The sequence below is a fragment of the Penicillium robsamsonii genome, assembly GCF_028829455.1.
Source record: "Penicillium robsamsonii strain IBT 29466 chromosome Unknown utg000001l_segment0_segment0, whole genome shotgun sequence".
NCBI lineage: Eukaryota > Fungi > Ascomycota > Eurotiomycetes > Eurotiales > Aspergillaceae > Penicillium > Penicillium robsamsonii.
Window position 1 is genome coordinate 1,466,203 of NW_026643219.1, and position 14,585 is coordinate 1,480,787.

The 14,585-nt window shown below is 47.7% G+C and overlaps 5 protein-coding genes across 5 annotated transcripts; 3 read left to right on the top strand and 2 right to left on the bottom strand.

Moving 5' to 3' along the window:
* Positions 1-623: 623 nt before the first annotated feature.
* On the bottom strand, positions 624-3,954 carry N7447_000596 (putative ATP-dependent permease ADP1; the record flags this gene model as incomplete). Its single annotated transcript, XM_057224872.1, has 2 exons — positions 624-860; positions 916-3,954. The coding sequence occupies 2 exons, from the start codon at positions 3,952-3,954 to the stop codon at positions 624-626; spliced, it is 3,276 nt and encodes a 1,091-aa protein (XP_057088888.1).
* A 2,143-nt stretch (positions 3,955-6,097) lies between these two features.
* N7447_000597 (Beta-lactamase-like protein) lies at positions 6,098-7,854 on the top strand (the record flags this gene model as incomplete). Its single annotated transcript, XM_057224873.1, has 3 exons — positions 6,098-6,298; positions 6,357-7,330; positions 7,416-7,854. 3 exons carry the CDS (start codon positions 6,098-6,100, stop codon positions 7,852-7,854), a joined length of 1,614 nt encoding a protein of 537 aa, XP_057088889.1.
* Positions 7,855-8,574: 720 nt separating this feature from the next.
* On the top strand, positions 8,575-9,953 carry N7447_000598 (Pyridoxal phosphate-dependent transferase major region subdomain 1; the record flags this gene model as incomplete). The annotated part of the gene is made up of 3 exons (XM_057224874.1): positions 8,575-8,607; positions 8,693-9,156; positions 9,224-9,953. 3 exons carry the CDS (start codon positions 8,575-8,577, stop codon positions 9,951-9,953), a joined length of 1,227 nt encoding a protein of 408 aa, XP_057088890.1.
* A 573-nt stretch (positions 9,954-10,526) lies between these two features.
* N7447_000599 (uncharacterized protein) lies at positions 10,527-12,607 on the top strand (the record flags this gene model as incomplete). The annotated part of the gene is made up of 3 exons (XM_057224875.1): positions 10,527-10,548; positions 10,608-11,392; positions 11,444-12,607. 3 exons carry the CDS (start codon positions 10,527-10,529, stop codon positions 12,605-12,607), a joined length of 1,971 nt encoding a protein of 656 aa, XP_057088891.1.
* A 631-nt stretch (positions 12,608-13,238) lies between these two features.
* N7447_000600 (aldo/keto reductase family protein) lies at positions 13,239-14,269 on the bottom strand (the record flags this gene model as incomplete). The annotated part of the gene is made up of 2 exons (XM_057224876.1): positions 13,239-13,925; positions 13,979-14,269. 2 exons carry the CDS (start codon positions 14,267-14,269, stop codon positions 13,239-13,241), a joined length of 978 nt encoding a protein of 325 aa, XP_057088892.1.
* Positions 14,270-14,585: the final 316 nt, after the last annotated feature.

Sequence of the window (14,585 nt, forward strand, 5' to 3'; positions counted from 1 at the left end):
GGTTCTGTCGGCCCAAGGAAGACAGAGGAATCACACAGAGTTAGCTCCGAATAGGGGTCCAAGCTCACTCACAAATAAGAAAATGCACTCAAGCTGGTGGAGGTGAAAAAAGCAAAAGCAGAGATGAGGTGGGAAAGAGGGAGTTTCGAGATTAGCGAATTGCACCTGAACGGGTCGGCGGTGTCGGGAGGGCTGGTCATCATTAGCGCAACCCGAAAACGGGGGCTGGTAACGTACATGCACGGAGGAAGCGATAAGAAGTAGCAAGGTGTCGAAATAAATCGACTATTGTTAGCAGCCCTGGAAGTAACTAGGTACGGAGTATGTAGGTTGGTAAGGCCATTCCTGACCTGAACCTTGAAACAAGCTTTGTAGAAGGATGACGTTTAACACGTGCCAGGTCTAGACCAGATGTACCAGATGTACCCAACTTATTTAAAAACTCGTTAGGCATATGGTCTATATACATAATGACAAACTATAAACCGTAGCATGCGGCCTTCTCTAGAAAATATTCCTGGCAATGGGCGCAACACAACGGATAAGGACAAGGAGTTGTAACCCGAGGGACACCACACTCTCGATGGTATCACCCTGGTGTACAGCAACAGAAAAGGACTAGCTCATCGCTTCTCAACAAGTAGGAAATGCATTGCACTGTATGCAATGATGATGAAGGCCCCAGAAATGACAGCCAGTCCGATAACATCGCTCCAGTAGGCCTGGGTGTCAAACCCAAATGCGCTTAAGATAGAGGCACCAGGAACTTCAATATCCAAACCGTACTTGTGATCAATCAAGGTGAGGTAAGTCACTTCATTGACGATCAAGGCCTCAAAGCCATAGTGGAAAATTGATAGCTGATACTATTGTTAGTATGAAAAAAAAACCCAGTTAAGATATAGGAAAACTTACAGTCTGCAACCACAGTGCTGACGTGGGGATCGCATCGTGGTTCAGTAGGAGACCGGCGAAGAGTAAGCTGAAAAGCATCACCAAACTGCCAATAAGATTGGCGACTCCGCCATCCCGGAAAATGATGCCGATGAAGAGGCAAATGTTAGCTGCTGCAAGATTGAAAAGGACCAAGACCAGCAAAAAGCGGAAAAATTCTGGCCATGCCGGAATCAGACCCGTCATGGGGTATACGATGATGCCCATGATGATAGGAGGAATCAGCCTCAGAGGAACGATATCAAACACGACCTTGGACGCAAAGTATGTAACCGGATGGTAGTAACCATTGGCACGTTCACGTACAAACAAAAGCCGCTCCGTGGAGAACACGTTGAGACTAGTCAAAGTACTGAAACCAAACAGAGCCAAGATAAAGAAGAAGAGACCAAGACGATTCTGGAAGCCCTTGATATCGTCAGTGAGACCATAGAAGAGGTACCCAGATAAAACCGCGAGAAGGATGGCAATTGCGTAATGGGTGAGCATTAGCATTGGGTTTCGATAAAGGTTGCGCCATGTCCGCTGAGACAGGATAATGAACTGCCGCACCAGACCAACTCGAGCATAGCCCTTAGACTGTACCACAGTATCTGACAACATGGGCGAATTTGGTGAACCGTTGACGGCTTGGGCATTCTGAACAGCGGTCAAAATCTCATCATGCACAAAATGGCAAACATCAGAATCCGCATAGCTGGCAACGAGAAGGTCGAGATCACTTTGTCCAGGTGCTGGAGGAGGCAGCTGATCGGGGTCATCAAGGATTTGCGGAGGGACATTGCCTTGTTGACGAGAAAGACGCAGCCACTGTTGATGATTCTCAGCTACATCCAAAGTCGCACTCTCGTCATCCGTCTTTGGCGTGATTGGCCGCTCAGTTTGTTGCTTTCGGGAGTAAAGCTGGCGATCTTGTTGCTGTTTCAGAGATACCCGGCGTTTGTTATTGGGTCTCCGGGTCGCCTCTGCCCCGCTTGGGTTGTCTTCAATGCTCTGGATCGACGCGCTGTTAATGGACTTGACAGCCCGGAGACTGCTTGATGCAGTCTTGGGCGGACCAGTGCGCCCATCCATAGACGATGTTACTTCATCTGTATATGATGAATGTACGCCCCCAGCGTGCATTGTAAGATCGACAAGGTAATCCGCAATGTTGAATCCTGGCGGGCAGGAATAGCCCACACGGTCAAAATACTGTTGGCAGGATGAGAAAGGCCCAGAATAGACAGTGCGTCCTTCAGCGAGAAGGATAAGTCGGTCAAACAGGGCAACGATGTTAGAGCGAGGTTGGTGGATGGTGAAGATTACTGTGCGGTTATATGTCTTGGCCAGAGTCACTAGACATTCAACCACATTGAACGCATTGTAGGAATCCAATCCACTAGTGGGTTCATCCAAGAACAGGATACTAGGGCTAGTAACCAGCTCACAGGCAATCCCGACTCGGCGCTTCTCTCCACCGGAAATGCCACGACCATTGCCTTCTTCTGAGCCAATTAATTGATCCTTGATGTGGTAGATTCCAAGTTGCTTTTCGACCTCCACAACTCTTTGCTCTTTAGCTACCCGGCTCATGTCCCGGGGAAGTCTGAGTAGGGCGCTTGTCAATATGGTCTCATGGACTGTCAAGGTGGCAAGCATTGTGTCTTCTTGGTCGACAAAGCCGACCATGGATCTGAAGTCATTATCGTCGATTTTCTCACCATTGACATAGAAATCTCCATTCACTGAGCCACGCTTGTTCTTTCGTGCCAGGATATCAAGGAATGAGGTTTTTCCAGCACCAGACGCTCCCATAATGGCTGTAATTTGGCCTGGTATGGACGCGCCTTGAATACCAGAGAGAATCTCTTTTCCGTTTAGTGTATAGGTTACATTGTCCCAGTATAAAGCCACGGGGCGATAGTCTGCCATGAGTTTAGCAGTCTCATCGTCCGAATCATCCGAGAGAGACAGGCGAAGATAACTGCGGCGCGCAGCACGACGGGACAAGTACCAAACGAGCAGAATGACAGCAACCACAAATAGTGAACTTCCCGCGATCACGCCAGCAATGAGTGGAGTGTTGATTTTCTTCACGGGACGCTCATATCCCGGTTCATCGGTCTTGTACATGCACTCTCCTGAATCGCACGACAAGAAGATGCTGGGATCACCGAAGACGCCTGCAATCAATCCATTCATTTCAGGTTCGGAGAAAACGCTCTTGGTACCCTCCAGGGTTGATTTAGTATCGAAAGTAGCCGGGCCCTTGATCATTTGATCAAGGAAATCGCTCAGATCGATAGAACCGTTCTCACCACAGAGGAAACGGCCCGGAATACACTTGCACTGAAGGTGCTCACACTTGTAGTGAGTTGTATTGGAGCTGTAGTCTGTTTCCATGTTCCACTCGCAAGTGTCTAGGCCGCAATAGAATGACTCTTTCTGGTCGACCCAAAATTGGAAGCTACATGTTTCATCCTCGGCTTTGCAGGAGAAGGTCACTTGGGGCTTGCGGCCGTCGAGCTGTTTCAAGATCGCACGGTTGGTCACATCACACATTTGAAAATTCTCCTTGACCGTGACACCTTGCTTGTGGCACACGCCCCCTTGACCTTCTGGCATCATAGCGTCGCAGGCGTCATCCGAGTCACAGACATTGCAGTTGATGCCTTTCCAGCCATCCTTGCATTTACAGGTATTGGTATCACGCTGCGGTCGGTTCAAGTTGTCGGCCAACGAACCACACAGGGGAACCGAGCAGTCATCGCCTCCAAATCCGGGGGGACATGAGCATTTGCCGTTGAAGTTGTTGCAATCCGCAAAATGAGTGCAGTTATAGTTGTCGAGCTGGCAGTTGAAGCAAGCCGGACACTCGGGACATCCGGGTGGCCGATCATCGAAGAGGGAATATTGCGCAGCGAGGTTTGCGTCGGAAAATTCGCTCCATGCTGTAACAGATCCCAGTAAGGGGTTTAATGTGAGAAGCGAAAGAGTTATTGCGCCAGTCAAGCGCATCTTGTGAAGGATGGCAGCAGCGTGTCCTGATACGCAGCGATACCGACAATCGAGGAAGGAATGCGGGGCGGACCGCCGAATTGATCAAAACAGATGATAAAACTGGAGCATATAGTTGAAGTAAAAGGTAGAGACAAGGGAGACAAGTTTGAAGGTTGAGAAGCAGGAAGCGGAGAGAGGGTGAGATTGGCCCACAGGCGATGACGCGGGCGGAGAAGAGGCTGGGCTGCATGAGCGTCAGGAACCCTCAGGTGACCTCATGGACAGATGTTATGCAAGGTTAACCTCGAAGATTTTCTTTTTACAGCTATAACTACAGAATAGATAAGTCATGAATTCCAAGCTTTCTTATGTATGGTGTTTCTTCCCTCTGTTATGACTGTCCAGGTGGCGCCTCAATGCGGGGAAACACGTGATGCCATCAGAGGTGATGCATAGTCGACCAATTTAGCGTGCCTAAACAGAGTACTTGCTCTTTGCTACAGTTACTAGATAATCTTACTTTATTATTATTTACGGGCACCTGAGGTTTTTGAGATGTATCAAGCGTGGGCAACCTCCCCAAGAACTCCATCAGGGCTACCAGGCCATTATGAATCTATCTATTTGGTAATATCTTCGATATTGGGGACCAGTATTACAGCCTATTAGACTACAGTAAAAGTTGGAAAGCCACATATAACAGAGTTCATGACTGGCATTTGTATAGGTAGAGATAGTACCCCGTAGTTTATTTACCTCTTGATCCCACATATAAGTTGACGGAGGTATATATCACTTCCTAGGGCCCTGTAAAAGTAGAATTTCTTATATTAGCGAATTATAAATGTCGATATGCATTGACTAGATGAGTAAGTGGGAACTATCTGGGCACGCCTCTGAGCGGCCTGATCTAGAGACTTCTAAAGAGACTGCCCAAAAAGATATGAAGGCCAAAAAAGTGGTCAAGTATTCTTAAGTAGACATACTGCCGCTTGGTGTGTCCAAAGGTTATACAGCCGTCTTAAAAACTAAACTCAGTGTTAAAGTTGTTCTTTTTTATCCTACTTGGAGGAATATGGTCATAGATCTTACAGGGTGAGATTATTTTAGTATCTCGAGGAACTAGAAAAATGTATTATCGATGGATCTTGGTAGCGTCTTTTTTGAGCTAGTGCCCCCGGCTCCTTCTCCGCATCAAATCTCCTCCTCACCACCTCCAGCCGTATTTTCTTCACATTTGATATCCTCCGCCATGACGGGATGGTACTTATCCTGCGTCGAGGAGTTCAGGACTAGGAAAAACATCACGAAGCTGTAGTCTTTCCATTATGTGTTTCGGGGAATGCGGGCCGCCCGCCTAAAACCGGAGATTTTACTGCATATTATTAGTATGAGATTACGAGAGATAGGGTAGAACATACACATCACCTATGATCGTATCGAGTATAATAAGAATTTGTCGGAGGCCTCGCCCGAACTGAAGCTGGAATCTCCATTCCAAAACCGCCTGGCCACCAATGCTTTGTGATTTTCAGTCCGTTTCCGAGTAGTAAGGCAATTTAATTGGGAGACCATTATCGCAAAGGAGTACCTACTTATTGCTCTAATAGATTGGCTATCTGTTGGGATCAGTTTCTAGATGCTTGCTATGTTGTACATATTGTACTATAAGAGTTTTAGCCCCCAACATACAATCTTCCAACACAAAGAAATCACGTCCATGTTGCTATCCCTGCTAGGGCTAAAATATCACGTCAGTACTACAGCAAGCCAGATTATGGGACTTGTATGTTCCTCCGCTTTTTGGATATAACTGAATGTCTTGACCATCTACTGCAATTCGCCAGATAATTTGGAATTTATACCATCCTCATGTCTTTAGCTCTACACTCTTACTTGACTCCCAGAAAATAAATACGAAAAGCGCTTATCTACCGGTTACGTTGTAACTTTAGAAGACACTAGTTAGTAATAATGCTAAGTCATAGTCACAGTACCGTATTGCTAACCAGCACTAACAACCTTCCAAGGAATAGATCTTGAGAGTTGCCTAACATGACTGCTTTTTTACTCGGATAAGTCTCCCTTCAAATAAAACTCCACAGGTTACTTCATTTATCACTTTCCAACTTTCGCTTGTAGGTCTGTTCTTCTGCTCAAAATGCCTTTGCCACTGGTCTTTATCTTTCCTTGCCTTGTACTGGCCAGCCTCGGGACCCTCCAACAACCCCTTCAAGTGTACGAAAACCAGTCCAGTTCGCCCTTTGATGCAAATTTTGACCAAAGGGTCAATTGGGCCCTTGAACATTTCAGTATCCCTGGTCTGGCCGTTGCAGTCGTTCAAGGAGATACATTTGTTAAAGTGCGTGACCCTGTTCTTTATGTGACTAGGTGATTTAAACTGACAAAAAACCGCGAAGGGCTATGGCGTCTCGAATACTATCAGTTCCGAGCCGGTGACAGAGCATACTCTATTTTTCACAGGAAGCACGACTAAGGCCTTCACTTCTGCGGCCATCTCTCTCCTTGTTGACGATAACATTAATTTCCCAGCCATCCATTGGGATACACCGGTCCACACTATCATTCCAGCGGATTTTGTACTCAACGATACTTGGTCTACATCGCAAATGACAATTGTTGACATTTTGTCTCATCGCTCTGGCCTTCCACGCCACGACTGGGTTTGGCTCGCGGATGTAACGCTTCAAGAGGCTGTACGATCAATGAGACATCTTCCATTTACGGCCTCTCCACGGACAGAATGGCAATATTCAAATCTTATGTATTGCGCGGCGTCTCATCTTATCGAGACCGTGACGAACCAGTCGTTGCAGGAGTTCTTGACCGAAAATCTCTGGCTGCCTATGAATATGACAGAGACTTATCTTTCCCTCTCCGAGGCTCGAGACGCACAACGAGATATTTCACAAGGCTATTATGTGGATTTTGACGGTAAAATTGCCTCCACTGAGCAATTATTTACAGATACTATCCGTGGAGCAGGTAACATATTGTCGTCGGTATCAGATTACGCCAAGTGGATTTCAACCATGCTGAAACGTGGACCACCATTCTCCCAGACAGGCTACGAAAAATTGTTTGGTGGCCACTCTATAGTATCGCCTAATCCTATTGAACCGTTTCAAACTCCCACACTTTACGGACTAGGATGGATGTCACAAGCATATAAGGGCGAGAGGATACTATTCCACGAAGGATCCCAGTTTGGGTATGGAGCGTCCGTTATGCTCTTACCAGAGCGAGACTTGGGGCTTGTGTTGCTAGGAAATAATATGGATGGGGTTAACGCGGCGTCAAATGCACTTGCTTATCACGTGATTGACGAAGAAATGGGCATTCCCCTTGAGAGTCGATTTGACTGGGTTGCGAGGTATGCTAGAATTATCAGTCAGTTACTCGATAGCTTGACTTTGTTATCTTTTTTGAAATGTCCCCCTGACCTTTATAAAACACAGAGGCGATGCAATGATCAACGACAGATACCTTTCTGAAAACATCCTATCAGAGCTCTATCCAAGAATTCCTGATCCGCCATTGGCAAGCCCTGTCAATTTCTCTGCCTATGAAGGTTCCTATACCCACCCAGCTTACCCAGAGCTTAAGATGTCCAGCAACTGCAGGGTTGACCGCGCCTACCAAGTACTAAACCGAACAAGCCCTGACCTGTGCGCCTCACTTGCAAGATACAATGACTACTCCAAAGATTTGGAAATAGGATTTTTTCATGTCTCCGGCACATATTGGCTTCAAATTGCGGTGAGGTGGGGCCTTCCCAGTGCTGCCCGGGTGGAGTTTCGGATTGGCCCTGATGGCTCAGCAAGCTGGCTAGGAATTGAAATCGAGCCTTCGATGGCAAAGCGGGAGGAAAGGATATGGTGGAGACATGTAATATAGCTAAGAAATACCGAAAAACCATTGCCTTGACTATATAAAGTGTTAAAGGCACAACGATCCAGCTCCTACTAAGCCTCATACAGTTAGAAAGCAACGAAACATTCTTTGGAAGCTCTTTCCAATTTATGTAACTACCCTGGGTTCCTTCTCTGTAAACTCATATTGTCAACTTTGGATAGCCGTTGTCACATCGTAGAAGAAATTGAAAGCAGCATCAGAAAAGACATTATATAAATACCCTAAGAATGATAACAAAGGACATTAGATATGACGATGGTAAAAAGCCTATCAAATCTCCATGCTCTTTCGTTTCACTTGAATACATAAAAGAGTGTACTCAACTTAGTTATACCCAGGTAGTCTCCCAATGCCGTTGCGAGGGCAACGATGTGATAGCGAGATAAGAATCACAGTCAATAATAGCAACTTGAAGAAGTACGGCCCTTTATGGGCGATAAATTGGATGAACACTGCCCAATTGCCGTAACAACTTTCACTCCACTATATCAAAGTCTCAGGATTGTGACGATCGACTGGGAACGCTTATGGAGTGCTTTATCACGTGATGACACCGACTGGAGGAACTCATAGGGAAAAGTGGCGGTAGCATAACGAGAGACCCAAGTTATTACCCATTCAGCTGAGACTTGGAACATCCGTGTACAAATTTATTTGATTTTATATAGCTACTTCACTCGGTACTACCCATCGTTCTCAACCATGGTGAAGATTGAGGCCTTCGCGGTTGAACAGGTACCTCCCCGCATTACCCCATGACTCGGTGGTATTTATCTGTTCCCTGCGTCGTTATAAATATCCGTTACTAACCAGTCTGCAGTGGATGGACAAGTATGAAACCACTGCCAAGTATAATACCGCTGAGACCTGCTGCGCATCCATCTCCGTCGACGATCTCCGCGCGCTCTCTGATGACAAGGACTCCAACCCTTTGACCCAGCTTCAATCCACCAAACTTACATATGGGGCAATCCGAGGCTCCGATAAACTACGGAATACATTGGCGAACTTGTATTCGGTGAGGGCACCGACGCAGTTGCCGAAGGATAATATCTTGATCACCGCCGGTGCAATCCAAGCGAACTTCTTGCTGCTGTATACGTTGGTTGGCCCAGGAGACCATGTCATCTGCCATTACCCAACATACCAACAACTGTTCTCCGTTCCTGCATCAGTGGGGGCTGAAGTGAGCCTGTGGAAGTCCAAAGAGGCCGATGGGTGGCAGCTAGACATTGAAGAGCTGAAAGGCCTTATTCGTCCCAACACGAAGTTGATCATCATAAAGTATGTCTGACTCTTGTTCGCAATTATATGAAGTCGCGCATTTTCCTGACCATCATGCCTGTCATAGTAATCCGCAAAACCCTACTGGAGCCATCATCCCGCGCCAGACACTCCAACAATTGGTCGATATTGCCCGCGAGAAATCCATCATCATCCACTCCGACGAGGTCTATCGCCCACTTTTCCACAACATCAGTCCCGCGGACCCAAGATTCCCACCTACACTTCTTTCCATGGGATACGAACGCACCGTGGTGACAGGATCTGTTTCCAAAGCATATAGCCTAGCGGGTTTGCGGGTCGGCTGGGTTGCGTCGCGGGATAGTTCTATCATTGAAGCTCTTGCCAATGCACGCGATTATACAACTATTTCGGTCGGGCAACTCGACGAGGCGATTGCCAGTTTTGCACTAGCACCGGATTGCATCCACAATCTCCTAAAGCGAAATATCGATCTAGCTCGGACTAATCTCTCTATTCTGGAGAAGTTCATTGATGCTCATCGCTGGGCGTGTGAATGGGTTAAGCCGCAAGCCGGTAGTACTGCATTTGTGCGTTTTAACAAGATGGGAAAACCCGTAGACGATGTCGCTTTCTGCGAGATGCTTCAGGAACGGACCGGTGTGATGCTCGTGCCGGGAAGCCTTTGTTTTGGACTCGGAGAAGATTTCAAGGGTTATGTTCGCATTGGGTATGTCAATGAAACCAAGGTACTGGAGCAGGGCTTGGATGCATTGGGCAAGTTCATGGAAGATGAGTATGAGGATGTCCCAGTGAAGAGGCCCTTGAAAAAGTGATCCACTTTCTTATTATTGATATATGCCAAATGTGTCTTAGGTAGAAGCCGTTTTAGCTGAAATTAGTTAAAATAGGCATGTAGATCCAGGCGCTAAGAACAAGTGAGGTTACTATCGGAGTGAAGAAAGTGCGGGGTGGCGATCCCTCTAAATGAGTCGACCCATGTGAAGGTATACCATGTGAAGGTATAGATTGTTAGAATTACATAGAATATGTAGCTTCTAACTGCTATGGTTTTATAGTTGGAAAGAAAAACTGTACGTTAATTCCTTGTCGTGTACGGAGGACGCGTTCCAAGGTTGCATGTCATCAGGGGATCGGCACGCCCGTGCCGAGGCACATTTCGCTCTTTTTCCACTCTTTCACGGATCTCACAGGAACCTTTGTTGCTTTTGAGTAATTTACTAGCCAGAAAACCCGAGGTATCAACCAAGGGGCTCCTATCGCACGCTCCTTGTTCTTTCTCCCTAACCCACACCCAAAGCTGTGATACAAGCGGTCGCATCCTCTACACAAATATTATACTTTGATCCTACTCCGTTGGGTTTGGTCCTCGAGCCTTCTTGATCATAATGCCGCTACCATCTCTGCCCAGTAGGTTCTGACGTACGACGGGACTAGATACATGGCTAACAAGCTGTCTCTTTGCGCAGATATCCCCTTAAGTGTTGCACTCCCTGCTGTGGGAACCACACTTGCATATCTCAACGCGAGATGGGCAGTCTCCTACGATTTGAGTCTCCTCAAGGGGATGTTGAAGATGTCCGTAAAGTCTCGCGTCGCCGAACGTGGCGACCGCTTGAACCTCTTCTACGTACTGGAAGCCCATGCACTCGATCCTAAAAGTGCAGACAACGATTTTATTGTGTACAATGGACAAACAACGACCTTCCACGAAGCCTACATAATGGTTCTTCGCTACGGAGCGTGGTTCAAGAACGTCCACGGCATCAAGCGCAAGGAGATCGTCGCGCTCGACTTCATGAACTCTTCCACCTTCATCTTCATGCTGCTGGGACTATGGAGTATTGGAGCAGTTCCTGCGTTTATCAACTACAACTTGTCTGGCAAGCCGCTCACCCACTCTATTCGAACCTCCACCGCGAAGCTCTTGGTGGTTGATGAAGAAGTTCGCCACTGTTTCCCGGCGGAGCAGGAGAAGATTTTGACATCCCCGGACTTCCGTGATGGCAAGGGACCGGTTGAGATCGTGTTTCATACCCCGGAGGTGGAAGCGCAGATTTTGGGGATGGAGCCTACGCGGGAGGATGACAAGGTCCGCAGTGGCTTGATCCCTCGCGATATGGCCATCTTGATTTACACAAGTGGCACCACCGGGCTTCCCAAACCCGCTATTGTCAGTTGGAAGAAGTGCTGGTCTGGTAGTTTGTTCGTTAAAAATTGGTTGAATATTTCTTCCTCTGACAGATTCTTCACGGTAAGCTCTACCCTTTACAAATATTACTGTCCAAGCTAACCCCTTGACTAGTGCATGCCTCTCTACCATAGTTCGGCTGCGGTGCTTGGGTTTATAACCTGCTTGATGGGTGGATCCACCCTGATTATTGGCCGCCGGTTCTCTGCGCGCAACTTCATCAAGGAGGCTCGCGAGAACGATGCGACAATTATCCAATATGTGGGCGAGACACTACGTTATCTATTGGGCGTAGCGCCTGAAATTGACCCGATTACCGGCGAGGACCTTGACAAGAAGCACAATATCCGTCTGGCGTTTGGAAATGGACTGCGCCCCGATATCTGGAACCGCTTCAAAGAGCGCTTTAACATCCCCACAATCGCCGAGTTCTACGCCGCTACCGAAGGTACCGCAGGCGCATGGAACGTTTCGTCGAACGACTTCTCAGCGGGTGCTATCGGACGAAACGGTGCTTTGGGAAACATTATCCTTGGTCGTGGCTCTGCCATTGTGGATGTTGATCACGAGACCGAGGAACCGTGGCGTGACCCCAAGACTGGTCTCTGCAAGAATGTCCCCCGGGGTGATCCCGGTGAGTTACTATTCGCCATCGATGCAGCGGATCCCACTGCCAACTTCCAGGGCTATTTCGGAAACAAGAAGGCGACAGAAGGCAAGATTATCCGCGATGTGCTCAAGAAGGGCGATGCCTATTTCCGGACTGGTGACATGGTTCGATGGGACAAAGACGGCCGGTGGTTCTTCTCGGACCGACTAGGTGATACATTCCGGTGGAAGAGTGAGAACGTATCTACCAGCGAGGTCTCCGAGGTTCTGGGCGCTCATCCTGAAGTGCACGAAGCCAATGTTTACGGCGTGTCTCTTCCCAACCATGATGGCCGCGCCGGATGTGCAGCCATCCTCTTCAACCAGCAGATAGCAGGCGGAAGCACCTCTGATTCCGCACTAGAGCCCTCGCGCGAGGTGCTCGATACTCTGGCTGCACACACTCTTCAGAACTTGCCCCGGTTTGCAGCTCCGCTGTTTTTGCGTGTCACGCCTGTGACGCAGTCGACCGGTAACAATAAGCAACAGAAGCATGTTCTCCGTAATGAGGGCGTGGATCCAGCTCTTGTGTCGAAGAAGGATCGACTGTACTGGCTCCAGGGTAATACGTATGTCCCCTTTGGACAGAGGGATTGGGAACGGTTGACTGGTGGTCAGGTTCGACTTTGATTGATCTGCTTTCCTTGGACTCATCTCGGTTTCCTGTGTCTTCTTTGCCTATTATATGTTCATCCCTTTTCGGTCCTATGACCTTATCCCTACGCTTCTGCACCTTAAGATACCCTCGGCAGCCTCAATTCAACCATTTATACACGTCCATTGGGGCTGGTCTAACATCACTACAGTGAAGTTTACACCACACGTAGGACATATTATAGACACTTGTATGGAGTTGACAGGTAGTGCAATTTCCTGCTGTTCCCTGGTCTCACCTAGGCAGCTAGTAAACCATGACGTGGATACCTAGAAAATCGCTGGTTATCCATTGAACAGTCGTCTGTACGGTTTATGCTTTATACACATCGTAGAGTTTATTATCCTTAGTGGCAGCTATATAACTGATGACCATCTGTGAAAACTGTCCCTAGCTGCGAAGAACCAAGGGGCCGCGTTGTTAGGTTGCTTTTTCTTTCCCGTTGTGGATATTTTGAAGTTATTCATACTTTTGACCCATCGCCCCCACAACCCCCCACTTCCCACAACTTTACTCCTTTCAAGCTTTGCTCTGATGTCTTGAAATGTAGAATTAATTAATTTTTTGTTTCAATTATTAATTACAAATTTCCTTCATGCTCTCTCCTCAGACCTTGTCGTACTTGGAAAAACCGTTAAAGGTATCCAAAGGCGAATCAGCCTCGACAATATCCCACACCTGATCAATCTGCGCTGCAATTTCCGCGCCGAGAGGACCCTTGCTCAATGCAGCAAGCGTCTGATTGAGTTGCTCAACATTCCGCGAGCCAATAATCACAGCATCTCCAAATTCTGCTTTGAGGGCAGAGTTATGCATCACCCACCGGTATGCTAGCTCAGCCTTGGAGATACCAGCCTCCTTGGAGATCTTATCCCATTGTCCTAAGCCCTTCAGCATGTGGGGCTTATTGAAAAGCGCATTATAGACTCCACCAAGAGGTGTCTTGGGATCCCATCGACCCTCACCGCCGGAGACCAGCGTCGCAACATCCTTAGTCAGAAATCCTCCGGCGATCGGCGAATAAGCGTAGAAGGCGATGTTGTGCTTCCGCAGCGTGGGAAGGACTTCTTTTTCTCCTCGGCGTGCAACAGCAGAATAGTTGCCCTGGTAGACACTTGGCACAACGTAACCCTTTTCGCGGCAGATGCGGACTACCTCTTCGACTTCTTCGGCCAGATAGTTGGACAGTCCAAATCGCTTGAACTTCCCTGCCTTGTGCGCAGAGTCAATACCAGCCAGCAGATCTTCCGTTGAGCTTCTACGCTCGGGGGCATGCATGTAGTAGATATCGAGCTAGAAATGGGTATTAGAGATTTGGGTACAGTCTCAGATTATGGGACGCTCACCTGGTCGGTTTGGAGAAGGGCCAAACTCTGGTTCAAAGTTGCAATAAAGGACTCTGCGGTGGAAGGCTCAGCTCCAAATCCGCCGGGATATTTTGAATCAATGGTAAAGCGGGACTCGGCATGAAGTTTTCCCAATAACGCCTCGGAGTTGTTGTAGAATTTGGCGGTATCAATGTGGTTGATGCCATTGGCCTGCAGAATGTCGAGGACCTCGTTGATAGATTCGAGAGTCGGATATGCAACTTCGTCCATGACCGAGGCCCCGCCCCAGATGATTTCAATGTCAGGCATGGTAGATGGTGGATGGTAAACGGTTGTAGGATGGTAAATGTAAATATGAATTGGAAGTAACACGGGTGTTTATGTACATTTTCGTTCAATTCCCTTATCTTTGAGCTTGATAATCAAAAGGTTTATAATCAACCTTGGAACTTTCGAATGCATGGGGACCCTTGCACATGTGGGATATCGTCATCACCTGGGTAGCCAATTATTAATCAGCCTAACACACCGCAACCGGGCATTTTCAGGGGAGGTTTACTTCTAGAGCCACTTAGGGTCACTTAGTGCTATATCCATTTTCAACTCGGAGTTCCGGTTATTCACT